Genomic DNA, 13,098 nt, shown 5'->3' with positions numbered 1-13,098 from the left:
TAATAATTGTGAAATCCATCGTAACGGGATTTGTTTAAACTTTTTATTAACAGGTCCATGTAAATTTTTGATTGTTGATTATTCAAATAATTGAACATTCTTCTGATGAAGAACGTTTTTATTTCCCTATCAGCATAAGTTGTCTGCAAAGAGGAAAATGAAGCAGGGGATGCTGCTGTGCTGTGTTCCATGGCGGTGGTTTGGGGGGGCTCCAGTCCCTCTCCTCCCACTGCAGTTCCTTGTGACTTTGATTTCACATCTCCTGGGCTCTGCACCCTAGCATGGAGCTTTGTGTTGGGCTTGGCTCTCCTTGGGGCTTCCGTTTATTTGGTTTACATGAAAGCTTCTCTTCTTCTTGCCCCATTCAGGAGATCATCGAATTCCCTATCCTGAAACTGAATGGAAGGACGATGGAAATTGAATCCACCTTTCACATGTATGTTCAGCCTGTGGTGCATCCCCAGCTTACGCCCTTCTGTACAGAGGTAAAGTGCAAAGGTTCCCTGGTTCTCTGAGTCCCATGGGGAGCAGGTTTCCATTGCACCAGGGTTGGGGCCCTGCCTCGTGTTGAGGACAAGAAGGGGATCTTCTTATGTCATTGTAGAAGCGTTTAGAGGTCTCTCTTTGGGTTCGTGAGTTGTGATCATTCAGTTAGGACCTGATAGCTGATATTGGTTCTATTTAAACTAATGAATGTATTCCTGGGTGACCACAAAACAAAAGTATTGCTGTTATGTTGTGTAATCTACAAAACACTGGCAGCCTCCATGTGAACTGTTTGGGCTCCTGCTATTCCGATTGTTGATGGGAGAGGTCACAGAGAGCATCAACACAAAAGTTTTTAAGTTCTTTTTGCTTTGGAGTTTTTTCCTGTTCCTCCACTGTTTTTTCCTCCAGGTCAGCAACTAAAGCACTGACTGTGGGCTTAGGGTATCCAGGCTTTTTGTTCATCCAGCACCACTGGCACTGTGGTATTTTCTCCATTCTCTTTGACTGCATTCTCCTTTGACAAGCTTGTCCTGCACGTAGTGTCTGGTTCCAGGTGACTCCTGTCTGTTAAGTGGAGCTGTCTTTAGGACCAGTCAGCCTCTTCCATATTTGCACGTTGTTAAAACACACACACATGTACACACTTCTTTTTTTCTTTCTCCTGTAGCTAAAAACCAGCCAAAGGTATTTTATTTAAACTAACAGAGGTAGAAAAATAAATAAAAAAAATAAGCTCAGAGAACATTACTCCCAGGAAAGGGGCTTTCAGAAGGCCCTGTTTTCACACATTTATAGCTAAATTGGAAGTGTTTTTGCAACCTTAACATGAGAAGGCTTGACATCTACTTGGGCTGCCCCTATGCACAGGAGACTTGCTGGACGTATGCTGATACAGATGTCTGCTGTGATAGATCTCACAGTTTGCACCTAAGAGCAATGTTCCCTTCTAGAGTAAGGCCTGGAAGGTAAGTGCTGTGTGTCATTGGATTTCTAGAGAAGTCATCTCACTTATTCACTCCTACTGACATTCCCTTTCCTAGCAATTTCTCTGTTGCAACTTCCCCCACCCCGATACATTTATCTCTTGCACTGCTTTTTGCAGAGGCTCTATAGAGACCTATGGGGTTTGGGAGACATAGGCAGCCCCAAGAGCAGCCCCAGCTGTGATGTGTATTCCATTCCAGCTCAGCTCCTGCCTGCACAGCTCCAGCATTCACCATCAGCTTTCAACTGATTTTTGTTGCCTGAAAAATATCCATTTTGCTAAACGCCAGTAAAGGGCTTTGTCTAGGCACCTCTACTTACAAAGGGTGAGATTTATTGGCCTCTTTGTCTACAAAGAAAGACCAGGCCTGATTATCAGATTGTACACCAGAGACAAGTGTTTAGGTAATCAGCAAACTGTCTTGGAGTAGAAATACGATGGTTTCTCAGATAAACTCTGGTGCAAAAGCAGCAGTGTTGACACTGCATGGGAATCTGGCTGCCCTGCTTCTGCTTTCCTTTTCCCTACCCACTGCTTTGCCAGAAGGTGATTGCGCTGCTCAGTAAGGAGTGTGTATGTGAGGCTCAGCAGGGCCACCCAATGGTATTCTTCTGGTCTGGAGCATCTCTCACACTCCTCTTGCTGAAGAAAGCAACATGAAAAGGGTGTCTGCGAGGGCAAAGGGCTTGCAGTCACCTCCAGGGCATCTCTCTGCTTAGGTTTTGCGGTGGCTGAGCTGTATCCCGGCTTCAGAAGGTTCCTCCAACCTCCCACACCACTGCTGGGAGCATGCCTTCCACACTGCTTTGTTCTGTTGCCCTGCTCTGATCCCATATCTCTTGGCAGGACACGAACTATAAGGCTTGGTTCTGGTGTCAGGCAGAGAAAGTGGGGAGAAAAAGCTCCTTCTGCCCTTTTGGAAGATACAGGTGGTTTGATGCCCAGGAAAGCTCATACCAGGAGCTGAAATGACAGGATCCCTCTACACATGAGGTGCTTTTCAGGCTTTTTCATGGTACTTTGCTCTCTTTTTATGATTAATTTTTATTGATTTATTTTTTTTTTCCTGAAGGAACAGACAATAAAAATACAGAAAGATAAATGCCTTATCGCTTGTTTATGTTCCCAAATACCATGTGCTTCTTGGAATCACCAGTGAAACTACAATGGTGCAATTTGATGTTTTTATATTTTATCAGAAGCGTGAGATCAGATAATACTGCAGAAAGCCAGTGCACCTGGGTGGGTGTTGCAGGTGATGTACGTAACTGAGAGCAGAAAAGATGGCAAAAGATGGGAGAGCAGAAAGCTGGTCCCCTTTGAGCAATCCCTTTGGTGATGAATTGTACCTATCCTTCAGGCACTTCCTGCAGTTGGGCTGGCTCTGTCCTCCTGTGCCAGGCAGATGTGTGGGGAGAGGCAGCGAGGAGGGGAAGAAGCCAGCCAGTATGCTTTAAAAACCACTTTGAAGAGCTGCATGCTAATCTCCTAAATCTATTTGCCTCTTAGAATATGGGAAGTCTGCAGGCAGCAGCTGTTATCCAATTAAAATACAGATTAATATGAAAACAGTTTCTAGGATATGAGTGTCTGTGTCCCTACACTTCCTTAAAATTCCACCTTATAATGACTTGATGAACTTGAGAAACCCACCTAGAGGAACTCTGCATTCTTAAAATTAGAATACTTTCCCTAAAAGATATATATTACTGTTCCATGAAAGTCACGATGAGAAAATAATCTTTTCACTTGCAGCTTATTCAGTGAGTCAGGTATTTGGTATTCATTAAATGCAATTACAGTTTAATTGGAGTTTAATCTTTTTTTTTTTTTCTTGTTCCCCTTCTTCTGAGTTCAGTGCTGTAAACCAAGCAGCCAATGGAACAGAGAAGTAAAGCAGCAGAGCTGCTGCCAGCTGCCATGTTGTAGCAGAGCCCTGTGGTTTATGCTGAGACGTTCTGTGCAAGAGGCCATGCTAGTCTCCTGCAAAATGCCAAATGAAGGGAAATACTGGAGTGTGCACTTGTTATAATAATGATTTTTTTAATTACTTGGGTGCATTGATGGCAAGCTACTGACCTCCAATATTCAATATGTTAAAAGACGGTTTTGTCAGTTGGAAGACAGACAGAAAAATTATCTGCTTTCTGTGTGCCTCAAGCTATCACAGGTGGAGGCCCATGAGACCACATCTCTCTGTGCATGTACCTACCCTTCAGCAGCCAAGCCATCCTGCTGCAATGCTTTACTGCCCAGCACAGGGAATGAATGAATTCCCAGCAGTTCCCACTGAGTGATGGTGTGGTCTCATCCCAGTACCAGGGGCATGCCCAGAGCCCCCAGTAGAGCTCATCAGAACAGGAATAACTGGGAAAGGGCAGCTTTGGGACACCATGTCAGGCCGTGCAGTGGCACTACTGCTCCCCGAGTGCCTCTTGCCCCATTGGGAGTTCATTGTTCTTTGGGGGGGCGGCGGGAGCCCCGTACTTCTCTGTGTTCGGGATGGAGCTGTGCCCTTGCCTGTGGCTCTGCTGTGGCTGATCCCTCGACAGCGCCCACGCAGGTCACAAGAGCGTGTTTTGGTTGCAGGGAGATGGACAGCAGAGGAGACCTTTCTAATGATCTTTTGAGTGCTGCTCTGATGGCTGCTCTCTGTTTGTCTCTCATTTCAGCTGACTGGGATTATTCAAGGCATGGTGGATGGGCAGCCGAGCCTCCAGCAAGTGCTTGAGGTAAGCAGAGTAACCTTTATTTCCTGAACTCTGACCTCTGGTCCTGTCGTCTCCTCTTCATCTCCTTCCCTGCACCCTCCCCTCGCTGAGAATCGAACCGCGTAATTTGACTATGATTACAGCTTCATTAGAATAACATTTGCTGTCACGTCGGTGACACGCTGCTGAGAGTATTGAACCATTGATCTGTCATTTCCAGCTGCTCATGTCAAGGGTACTGACAAGATATCCAAACTCTTGCCAGTAGACAGGAGAAGAGGCGATTCTTGCTTGAGCCAGTTTTAAAGGACCGAAGCGTTGCTTGAGACCACTGCTCTGGAAGCTCTGTCTTTTTTCCTTCCTCTCCCTCAGCACTTTATTAAATTAATTTTTTCTACCTATTTAAATGCTAAATAATACACGTAGCATCGAAGGAAAATGCCTCTAAAATCTAATCTGGAGGATTTGCAAATGCAGATATAGCCCTAATAATGCCATCTGCTTAATGTTGAATTCCTACAGCATTTAGAGCTTAATTAGCTTGGAAGTGTTTCTCCATCAATAGCTTTTGTTGGTAGTCAAATAATGAAGGAAACCTCCCCAAGCAGAGCCCTCTCAGGCTGCAGGTTGCTGCTCAATGCATTGTCTCTGTCAGGATTTCCACTGCTGTGTTACCTAATTGTTCCTAATCAGAATAATTGTAACAATTGCTTATGTGAAGAAATCAAATTAAGAGCTTTAAAATCCTCCATGGAGACAGCACTTCGTGGGCACTCACATAACAGTTCAGCAGGGTTGCAGTGGGAGCTTTGCTGCCAGATCCTGGAGGTGCAGGTTCTTGTGGGGCCAGAAGCGTTCTGCTTTGGGGTGGAGGGCTGTCCTAGCTGGAATGAATGTCTTCTTAGGGGGTTTAGCCTAGGTTAATTCTGCCTGGTTTTTCCCTAAGGTGAGTGTGCATCCTCCAGATTATTGTGGCCCATTTGTGAAGTGGATCCAGAACATCTGTTCCTGCGGGAAGTTTATTGGGAATATGGGCTCACTTGAAACCCATGCTGACTGAATTGTAAGGAGCAAGGAGAGACCAAACCTGGGAGTGGAAGGGGGGACACCTGCCTTCGGCTGTAACTGCTGCAGTGTTCAGATGTACCCAGTCCTTTGTCTCTCTCTCTCTCTCTCTCTCCCATATCCTTTGTGTGGAGTGTGTGAGCAATGCTGTGGGTGAGGAACACCATCCCAGGATGCTTGTTATTCAAGCAGGTAATCAGAAGCTCCTGCTCAGATTTGTTTGGCTGCCTCATTCCCTTCAGCTGACAGCCTGATGCCTGGAGGGCCATCGTGGAGTCTCCTGCTTTGGCTTCTCTTGCCCTCCCCAGATCACAGTAGAGTGCTTCAAGAAGTAACTGCATTCTTCTTGGCTGAAGGGAGAACAGTTTGAGGTCCCTATAAGCCCATTTGGTACAGGGAGAGGAGAAGTGCAGGAATGCCAGTTAAAAGCGCAGCTGTATCGTCCCATTAAGGCTGCACAACTTCCATCCCTCTGTGAGCAGAGCAGCTGTGGTGCCTGATAAGATCATCTCCGCTCTGGTTGCCTGATGTCTCCTATCAGAAATCTTCAAAGGTCCAAACGTGCTGTTGTTCAGATGGCAAGCAAAAGAGAAGAGAGAGAGGGAGAGGGGTGGATAAGATCACAATTTTCTTCTCACTTGATTGCAAGCAGCTTATCTGAGTTTAACTGTTGTGGCTCGGCCTGTCTCTGCAAAACTCATCCCCTTTTCTTGCCTTCCTTTCAGAGGGTCGACGAATGGATGGCAAAGGAAGGACTCTTAGATCCCAGCGTCAAGTCGATTTTTGTGACCTGTGGAGACTGGGATTTGAAAGTGATGTGAGTATGGAAAGGGAGGGAGGTTTTTCTGGGCTTTATTGCTCCATGCTTGTCTGTAATGTGGATATCTTTGTCCTTACAAGCCTCCGACTGTCCCCAGTCTTTATTTTTCAGGGAAATCGTTGTTCGCCGTGCATAATTGGGAGTGGAGGGTTGTTTAAGAAGACAGGTAGGTGCTAGGCATAGTGCCAGATCGTTGCCCAGGATAATCTCTATAGCAAATGAATTCTTTCATAACCCTGAGAAAGGTTTAAACTGGGGCTTTGTGATATTTCCTGTTTTTAGCCAACATGTTTTCCAAAGGGATGATCATCCCTAAGCATACAAATGAAATTCCATTTCTGAACCATTTCTGAACACTCAAATCAAGCAGTAGACTTTACCTGACTTTGGCATGCAGATCCTTTGTCCCCTGTCATCTTGGCACGCTAACTGGATGTGAATTAAAGTAGTCTTTGGGAAAAGAGTACAAGCCAAGTCTGACATGCTTCATCAGTCTTTTGTATCGCTGAGGTCACGTTCATGAGTGGGGTGACTGGCAGAGTACCAGGTGGGGACCTGCACTGAGGTCTACAAGTGCTGGTGTATGTGCATGTTTTCTCGTGTAAACAGCTAGACCAGCAACCCAGAAAAGTGATTTTGAAGAATTGAAGTTGTGCCTAAGAATGAAATTAATCTAACCTGTAAGATATTTGCGGAGTATTATCATACTGCACTGAATTCACCTGAATTGCTGTAAACTTGCTTCAGCTTTTTCATTTCCTCAGAGTGCTGGGTAAAGGCTCCTGTTGTTATCACATCAGTAAAGCCTGGACTTGACACATACGAAGCTAAGCTGACATCCACAACTCGTTAGTAGTGTTACTTGGTGTTCGCTGTGACGTTGGTTTCCACAAGCTGGAAGCCTAAATAAACTGCACACAGCCAGGGAGCAATCAGCACCGGTTCCTCCCCTGCAGAGTGGTCTTTGTAGAGTGGCAGCTCCTTGCTTCCACATGGTGTGATTAGTGAGACATGAGATACGGGGATCGAAGCAGCAGCACAAGCGCTAGTGGAGATGAGGAATTTGCCATGCTCTTTTGAGTCAGAATTTGCTGGGACTCTGCTGGAGTCATGACCAGAACTTGTATATGAGTATATTGCCAATTCTTCTGTCACTGGTTTAATGTGATTTTCTTTGTAAATCGTGCTTAAACATTTGTTAGAGACCGACACAAAGACAGCTGAAGGGATGTGCTAAACATCTATTTCCAAACTCTTTTCTTGGTGCTTTCCTTCTCTATTGTTGTTTTGAGAGTCCAGTTTACTGCTTTTGGTGGTGGTTGTGAGGAACAAACAGTGGTTTGCTATGTCTCGAAGCCCATCTTTCCATCCCCTTCACACCAGGCTAACAAGGTTTCCAGATGATGACATCATAACTCAGTGTCTGTATGAAATAGACAACCTTCTGCATTTTTCTCTTTCATCAGAGGCCAATAGTGGGGAAATATAGTGAAGATGAGTCCTGTTTCTGGTGAGCCATGGGGACTGTGGGGTGAGCTGAGCCAGCAGGACACGCAGCTCTGGAGCCCAGATACTTGATTCACCATTTGCAGCGGTCTTTTGCATGGACTGTGCCTCACTAGTCAGCTGGAAAAGAACACTCCACTCCTGGCCATGAGGCTGCAGTGAGTGGTTCATTTCTCCCTCTTCCTTTTAAAAAATGTTTTAAACCATTAACTTCAGAATTCAATCCTGAAGCGTCTCCAGGGCAGAGCAGAAAATACATTTCATGTTTCCAACCACAGATACGGGGAGCCTGGCTGCAGCCGCTCAGCAAGGAGAGCATCGCACTGCTCCGCCACCGATTGGGTGCAGCAGCGTGCAGCGTCACATCTGATTAGCTCCATGCCAGTGAATGAGGCTTGAGTGAGGACTCCCTGCCAGCTCTGACTTGTCTCATTTCCCATTACTTTTATCCGTCACCACAAATGCCGAGTCTCCCTCCTAAACTAATTAAGTTTGCGTGTGTGTAGACACATTGCCAAATAGGGTTTAGCAAAGCAGAACTGAGCATCTCTTTTTAAAGAGGGAAGGCGCAGAGCTGAAACAAGGCTGCTTAGGCAGGGAGATGCATTCTCAGAGAGGTGGAACATCTAGGAAATATTCCAGGGAATTACCTTGTGCTTCCCTAAAAGACTTGCAGTGATGCTGGTGCCCTGTTCTATCGAGTGGAGTCCACGTGCTTGGCGCTGAAGGTACTGGGACAGAGCGGGGAGGTGGTGCTGCTTGTCCAAGTTTGGAGGAATGTGTTCATGGAAGCATTGCATGGTGAAAATCCCACTGGATTCTAGAGGAGTTCTGGAGCAAGCTGTGTTCCTCTTACCAGTTTCCTGTGTGGTTTGTAGTTCCTTGTCCTTAGCTTGGCTGTTGGTAGAAAACTATGCAGCTTTGTTCCTGGCTTCTCCAGCAAAGACTTGGGCACTGCTTGGCTTCAGTCTATGTGTGCTGTGCTACATGTGCTGAGGAATGATGTCTTCCAGACAGGCCTGCCTGCTTGTGGGTGCTTCCAGCAGGTGCCAGAACACCAGGAAGCACACAGATGAGCAAATTGAATTTGGGGTGTTGGCTGGGTCACAGAAGAGGACCTACCAGCCTGTCACCATCCAGTGGTGGATGTGGGGACAAGGTGGGTAAATAATCCTGTCAAAGCCAGGAGTTGCAGCATGCACAGTACTCAGCTGAGAGAAAAGTGCAAAAGTAACAGTGTTTGCCAAGGTGCAGAGCTCTTACGAGGGTGTCTAGCAGCATTCAAGATGAACGCTCAGCTGTTAAAGGACCCATGAAGCCTCTGCTTGTCTTAGGAGTCTTCAGAGAATGAGGTGCTTTGTGGCTGTGCACTTGACTTTTCTTGAACATCTGAGCTTTCCCGGTAAATCACAGAGCTGTTTCTGCCTAGCTTCCCTCTGAGCACCAGTCACAAGGAGCCAGGAGAAGGACATGCACCTGGGAAGGGCTCGTGGAGGCACCAGTTGAGGTCCTCTGCCCTGCTACTCATAGCTTTGTCGTGGTCATGGAGCAAAACACAAAGGAAAGTCACTGCTGGAAGATTTGGCTGCTGCTGCTAGAGAGAGGGCTCCGAAACAGTGCTGCTGGCTGTCGGCTTTCAGCTCTGAGCCAGGCTGGAGTCGGGGAGACAGCAGCTCTCCTGCTGCCCCTCCCCTTCCCTCTTGTTAAGATGCAATTTCTTTAATGAGGAAAACCTCTTGAGTAGGAACATCACCTTTCTGAAGGCATGTCCTGACAAGGCAGTTCAAGCCGACAGAGTCGCATCTCAGCTTCAGCAAATATCAGTCACTCATTACAGAGACTTCTCCCCTCCACCCCCCAGCAGCACCCCTCATTCCCAGACAAGGGAATGAATCACACTCCTGCTCTTGAATACATCATGACAGTCGTGGGTCTAATGAGAGAAGGCCATTCATTCTGGGTGGAAAGTTCCCTGTGCCGACACAGAAATGTTATTAATTAAAGAGAGCTACCTGAAGCAAAAGATGAAAGGAGCACCAGACCTGCCAAGCTAAAGTATGAGTTGGGATACAGCCTCGTTAGGCACACGGTCCTCGGGCACAGCGGGAGGATTCCTTCAGCCTGTTGCAAGGAGCTCTCCTCCGAGTTGAAAAGCTCCGGGGCCGGATTCAGACCCAGCTTTAGTGCCAGAACCTCATCCTGCACGCAGGTGGAACTGCTGCTGGTGGTTAAACAAATCACATTGATGTGGCATTGAGTGGTGAGGGTAACGTACCCCTGAAGGGCCGAGGGAGCCGCTGACTGCAGGAGATGATTTTAGCGGAAAAAGAGGATACTCGGAGTCTGCCGAGGTTGAGCCCTTGTGTTGTAAGCTCTTTAGTGTGGTTTCTCTTTTCTGAAATGTCAGATTGCCTCCCTCTGTGTGTGGAACCATTTTGCCCACTCTATAAGCACAATGTGAATTAATCTTGGCAACCAAAGGAATGTTTTCACTGTGTGTTCCTGCTGCAGAGCTGAGACACAGTGCAGGTAGGTGATAGGCCTGTGGTCACACGTGCATCGTACATATAGGCAGAGGCAGAGAAAGGAGCTGAAGCCACATCTGGTGAACCTCAGAGCTGCACCTTAATGTCAGAAGCACAAGTCAGTCCTTCTACCAGGTTTGGATCTTTCTGCAAATGCAGCAGAAGAGTAAAAACATGCGTAGGCTTTGTTCTGTGTACCTGCAGTATGAAGATGTTTGTACTGCATTTACTGTGGCTGATCACAATGTGCTAATTTATTTCTTTACAGGAAACTACTGCCCAGTTGTTTTTTATTTTCTTAAATAAGTGTTAAAATGCGAGTACTCTCTAATGCGGTGATATAACATTGTGAAGTATCTTGAAATGTTTATAGCCCTTGGTGCTCTTCCTAGGTTGCACATTAGTAAATTCTGAGCAATGAATTATACCACTGCTTAATTCAGTGTTACTCTTTTAGCCCTTCCTATGCAAGTGGCACTGACTGGGAGGACGCTTGCCTTCTGATACCGGCTCAGAGTGTGTCGGTAGGTCTTTCTGTCCTTCTGTCCTTATGGCTTGGTTTGGAATCAGCATTAGGTCATGAAGAAGATGAAGAATCAATGGTGTTGGTGTCCATTACGCGTGCTCTTCTTTAGCACAGTAACAAGAGAGGGTCAGCAGTCTCTGCATGGGGCAGAAGTTGCAGGCAGCCCCTGAGTTGGGTGCCTGGGGCTGTGTGGGTAACTGGGGAGAGGCAGGAGAAGGTACAGAGTGAGCTGGTTAGTTGACGGCATCACAGGAGCTAGATTCAGACAGTGGCTTTGAGGGAAGAGCTGGTAACAGAAATATAGTAATCTGCCTTTAAAAATAAGGCAGTAATTCCAACTAAAATCTTTAGATTAGCTTTTTTGTTACTTTAATGCAGATTGTTCTGCTGACCAAGTCTATGGTATATAAGGATATATGTGGTTACACTGGCTCAAGAAGAGGATGGTGAACAACGGTGCAGGGATGGGACTGAATATCCAGGGTCAGGAACCTTTTGAGTCAGCTCTGCTGATGGAGTTGTTCATGTAATTACATCCTAAAGTGCACTGCCGGAGCTAAGCAAGGGAGCCTTATGAGCATGCTCTCCTCTAGCACTTACAGGGAGCAGCACAGACCCCATTCACTTCTCTGACCCTGCAGGCCAGCTTTTTGTTTTTAAAGGAAATGATATCAGTGATGCAAAATAAATCTTGGATTTTTAAGGTTTTCCCCTTAAAAATAAGAGTGTACAATGCTTATTTAAAATTAGTTTTGCACCCTTGATTTTTGTTATCCCTCTGCAGCGGTTCCCCACCTGTCTCCTGTTCCTGCCTTTGTTTGAAATGTGTTGATTGCATGAGGCTTCTTGCGAGCAGCACTGAGATGTGTGACTGTGAGAATGCCTTTGTGTTAAGTTTTGGACATGAAGTCTTTGCACAGGGATCATCAAACAGTGGACTATCACTTTTGGGTCTGCTGCTTGCCTGGCACGTCATAGCAGAGATGTTTGTCAGTCAGGGCTGTAGTTGCCAAAGATTTATTGAGTTGTGATGCCTGATGCACACTGTGGAGCATGGATGCTCCTGCTTGGGAATCAGTGCCAAAGAAGTTGGTGGAGAAACTTGAAATAAATTTATGGTGTAGGGGAAAATGAGACAGGCGTTGCATGAAATACTTCATTGCCAGCAATGAACCCTTGAGGTGGGGTAACAAATGGAGAGGTGGATTTTCCATACTTGGATAAAGTAATGCAAGCTGCATTTGAACAGTTATATTGGACTGAATGCAAGCCATTGGTCCCAGTATCATCTTACATACAATAGGGAAAAATAATTCCTTCTGCAATAGAAATCTCTAAGGTGAATTCTATGTCCAGCATTATAATGAATTTAGGCAAAACAGCTTCAAAACCAATGGATCCATAATGAATATTTGGTAAAAAGCATCCCTGGCCTTCTCTGCATATATCAGAGAGGCCTCTGATAGCAACTCAACTTCATGGTTACTCCGTGCCCTGAGGGGTCAGAAAGCTGGCTGACTTGAGGACTGTTAAGGAGAAACCACTGGAGGACTCTATCATCTGAGTTCGGGTGTGTGCGGCATGAGGAGTAGCTTCATCAGTTGTGACTTTTCCTTATTACTTCAAAAAGCTTAATTTTTCTAGCACTAGACAGCTGTAGTGTTTCATGCTGGGGCTGAAATGTCAGCTGTCTCCCTTTGGATCTCAGCTCCTCTGAGCTCCCAGCAGAAGCAAGGCGGTTGTGTGTTGTCATCACTGCTGCCTTCCCAGTGGCTTTGCTGGGAGTAGTGTGATCGTGGCTGCTCAGGTTGGAGAGCTCTGCTTGAAAAATACTGCTAGCCTGGGAGCAGCCTCTTTGCTACAGTCGAGCTTGGCATAACTCGGTGGCTTTCTTGAAAGCATTTTAATTGTTTGCATGCTTGTTTCCTGTTGGGAGCCATTTTCCTGGATGGGTTCAGTCCCTTTCCTCCTGGAGCTCCTGGCTGGCACAGACCTACTGGGCCATCTTGAGGTCATCCCTGGTATTTTCCCTCCAGCGTATTCTCAGTGCGTTGTCCAGCCATTCTCTGTAGCCTGAGGAGTGGATGTCTGGGTGAGTGTGGACACCACAGCTGCAGATAACTTTTTGAGCTAAGTCCATTCCATGTTGGAGCTTCCTTTTCCTATGTGTTTGGCACCCCGAAGAGCATGTCTTGTGAAGACTTGAGGGAAGTGAAGTGAGGATGCAGTGTGACGTGCCAGCGGTGCTGTGTGGGAGGCTCATGCTGCCCAACCCGTTGTCCTGCCTGGGACCCTTCAGCTTTCTTTGCCTCCTTTGAGGGCTTCCTCCTTCCATCTGCCCAGCACCTGCATTCCAAGTCACCCTTTATCTCCTTCTGTAGGTGCCTTTGGTCATCTCTACTGTCCTTGCTCAATTCTTCCATCACGTTGGGCTGCTATCAGTGCCAGTGTCAGCCAGGGCTGGGCTCCAT

At 46.5% G+C, this 13,098-nt stretch overlaps 1 protein-coding gene across 1 annotated transcript in view; it reads left to right on the top strand.

Annotated features, from left to right (window-relative positions):
- ERI3 (ERI1 exoribonuclease family member 3) overlaps positions 1–13,098 on the top strand; it is a 63,022-nt gene that overhangs the window by 11,829 nt on the left and 38,095 nt on the right. Inside the window, exons 2-4 of the mRNA XM_010716210.3 lie at positions 369–485; positions 4,147–4,206; positions 5,976–6,067. Coding sequence (XP_010714512.1) covers positions 369–485; positions 4,147–4,206; positions 5,976–6,067 — 269 coding nt within the window. The remainder of the gene's footprint in view (positions 1–368; positions 486–4,146; positions 4,207–5,975; positions 6,068–13,098) is intronic.

Source organism: Meleagris gallopavo, chromosome 10 (assembly GCF_000146605.3).
Source record: "Meleagris gallopavo isolate NT-WF06-2002-E0010 breed Aviagen turkey brand Nicholas breeding stock chromosome 10, Turkey_5.1, whole genome shotgun sequence".
Taxonomy (NCBI): domain Eukaryota; kingdom Metazoa; phylum Chordata; class Aves; order Galliformes; family Phasianidae; genus Meleagris; species Meleagris gallopavo.
This window is presented reverse-complemented; position numbering and strand designations above follow the sequence as displayed.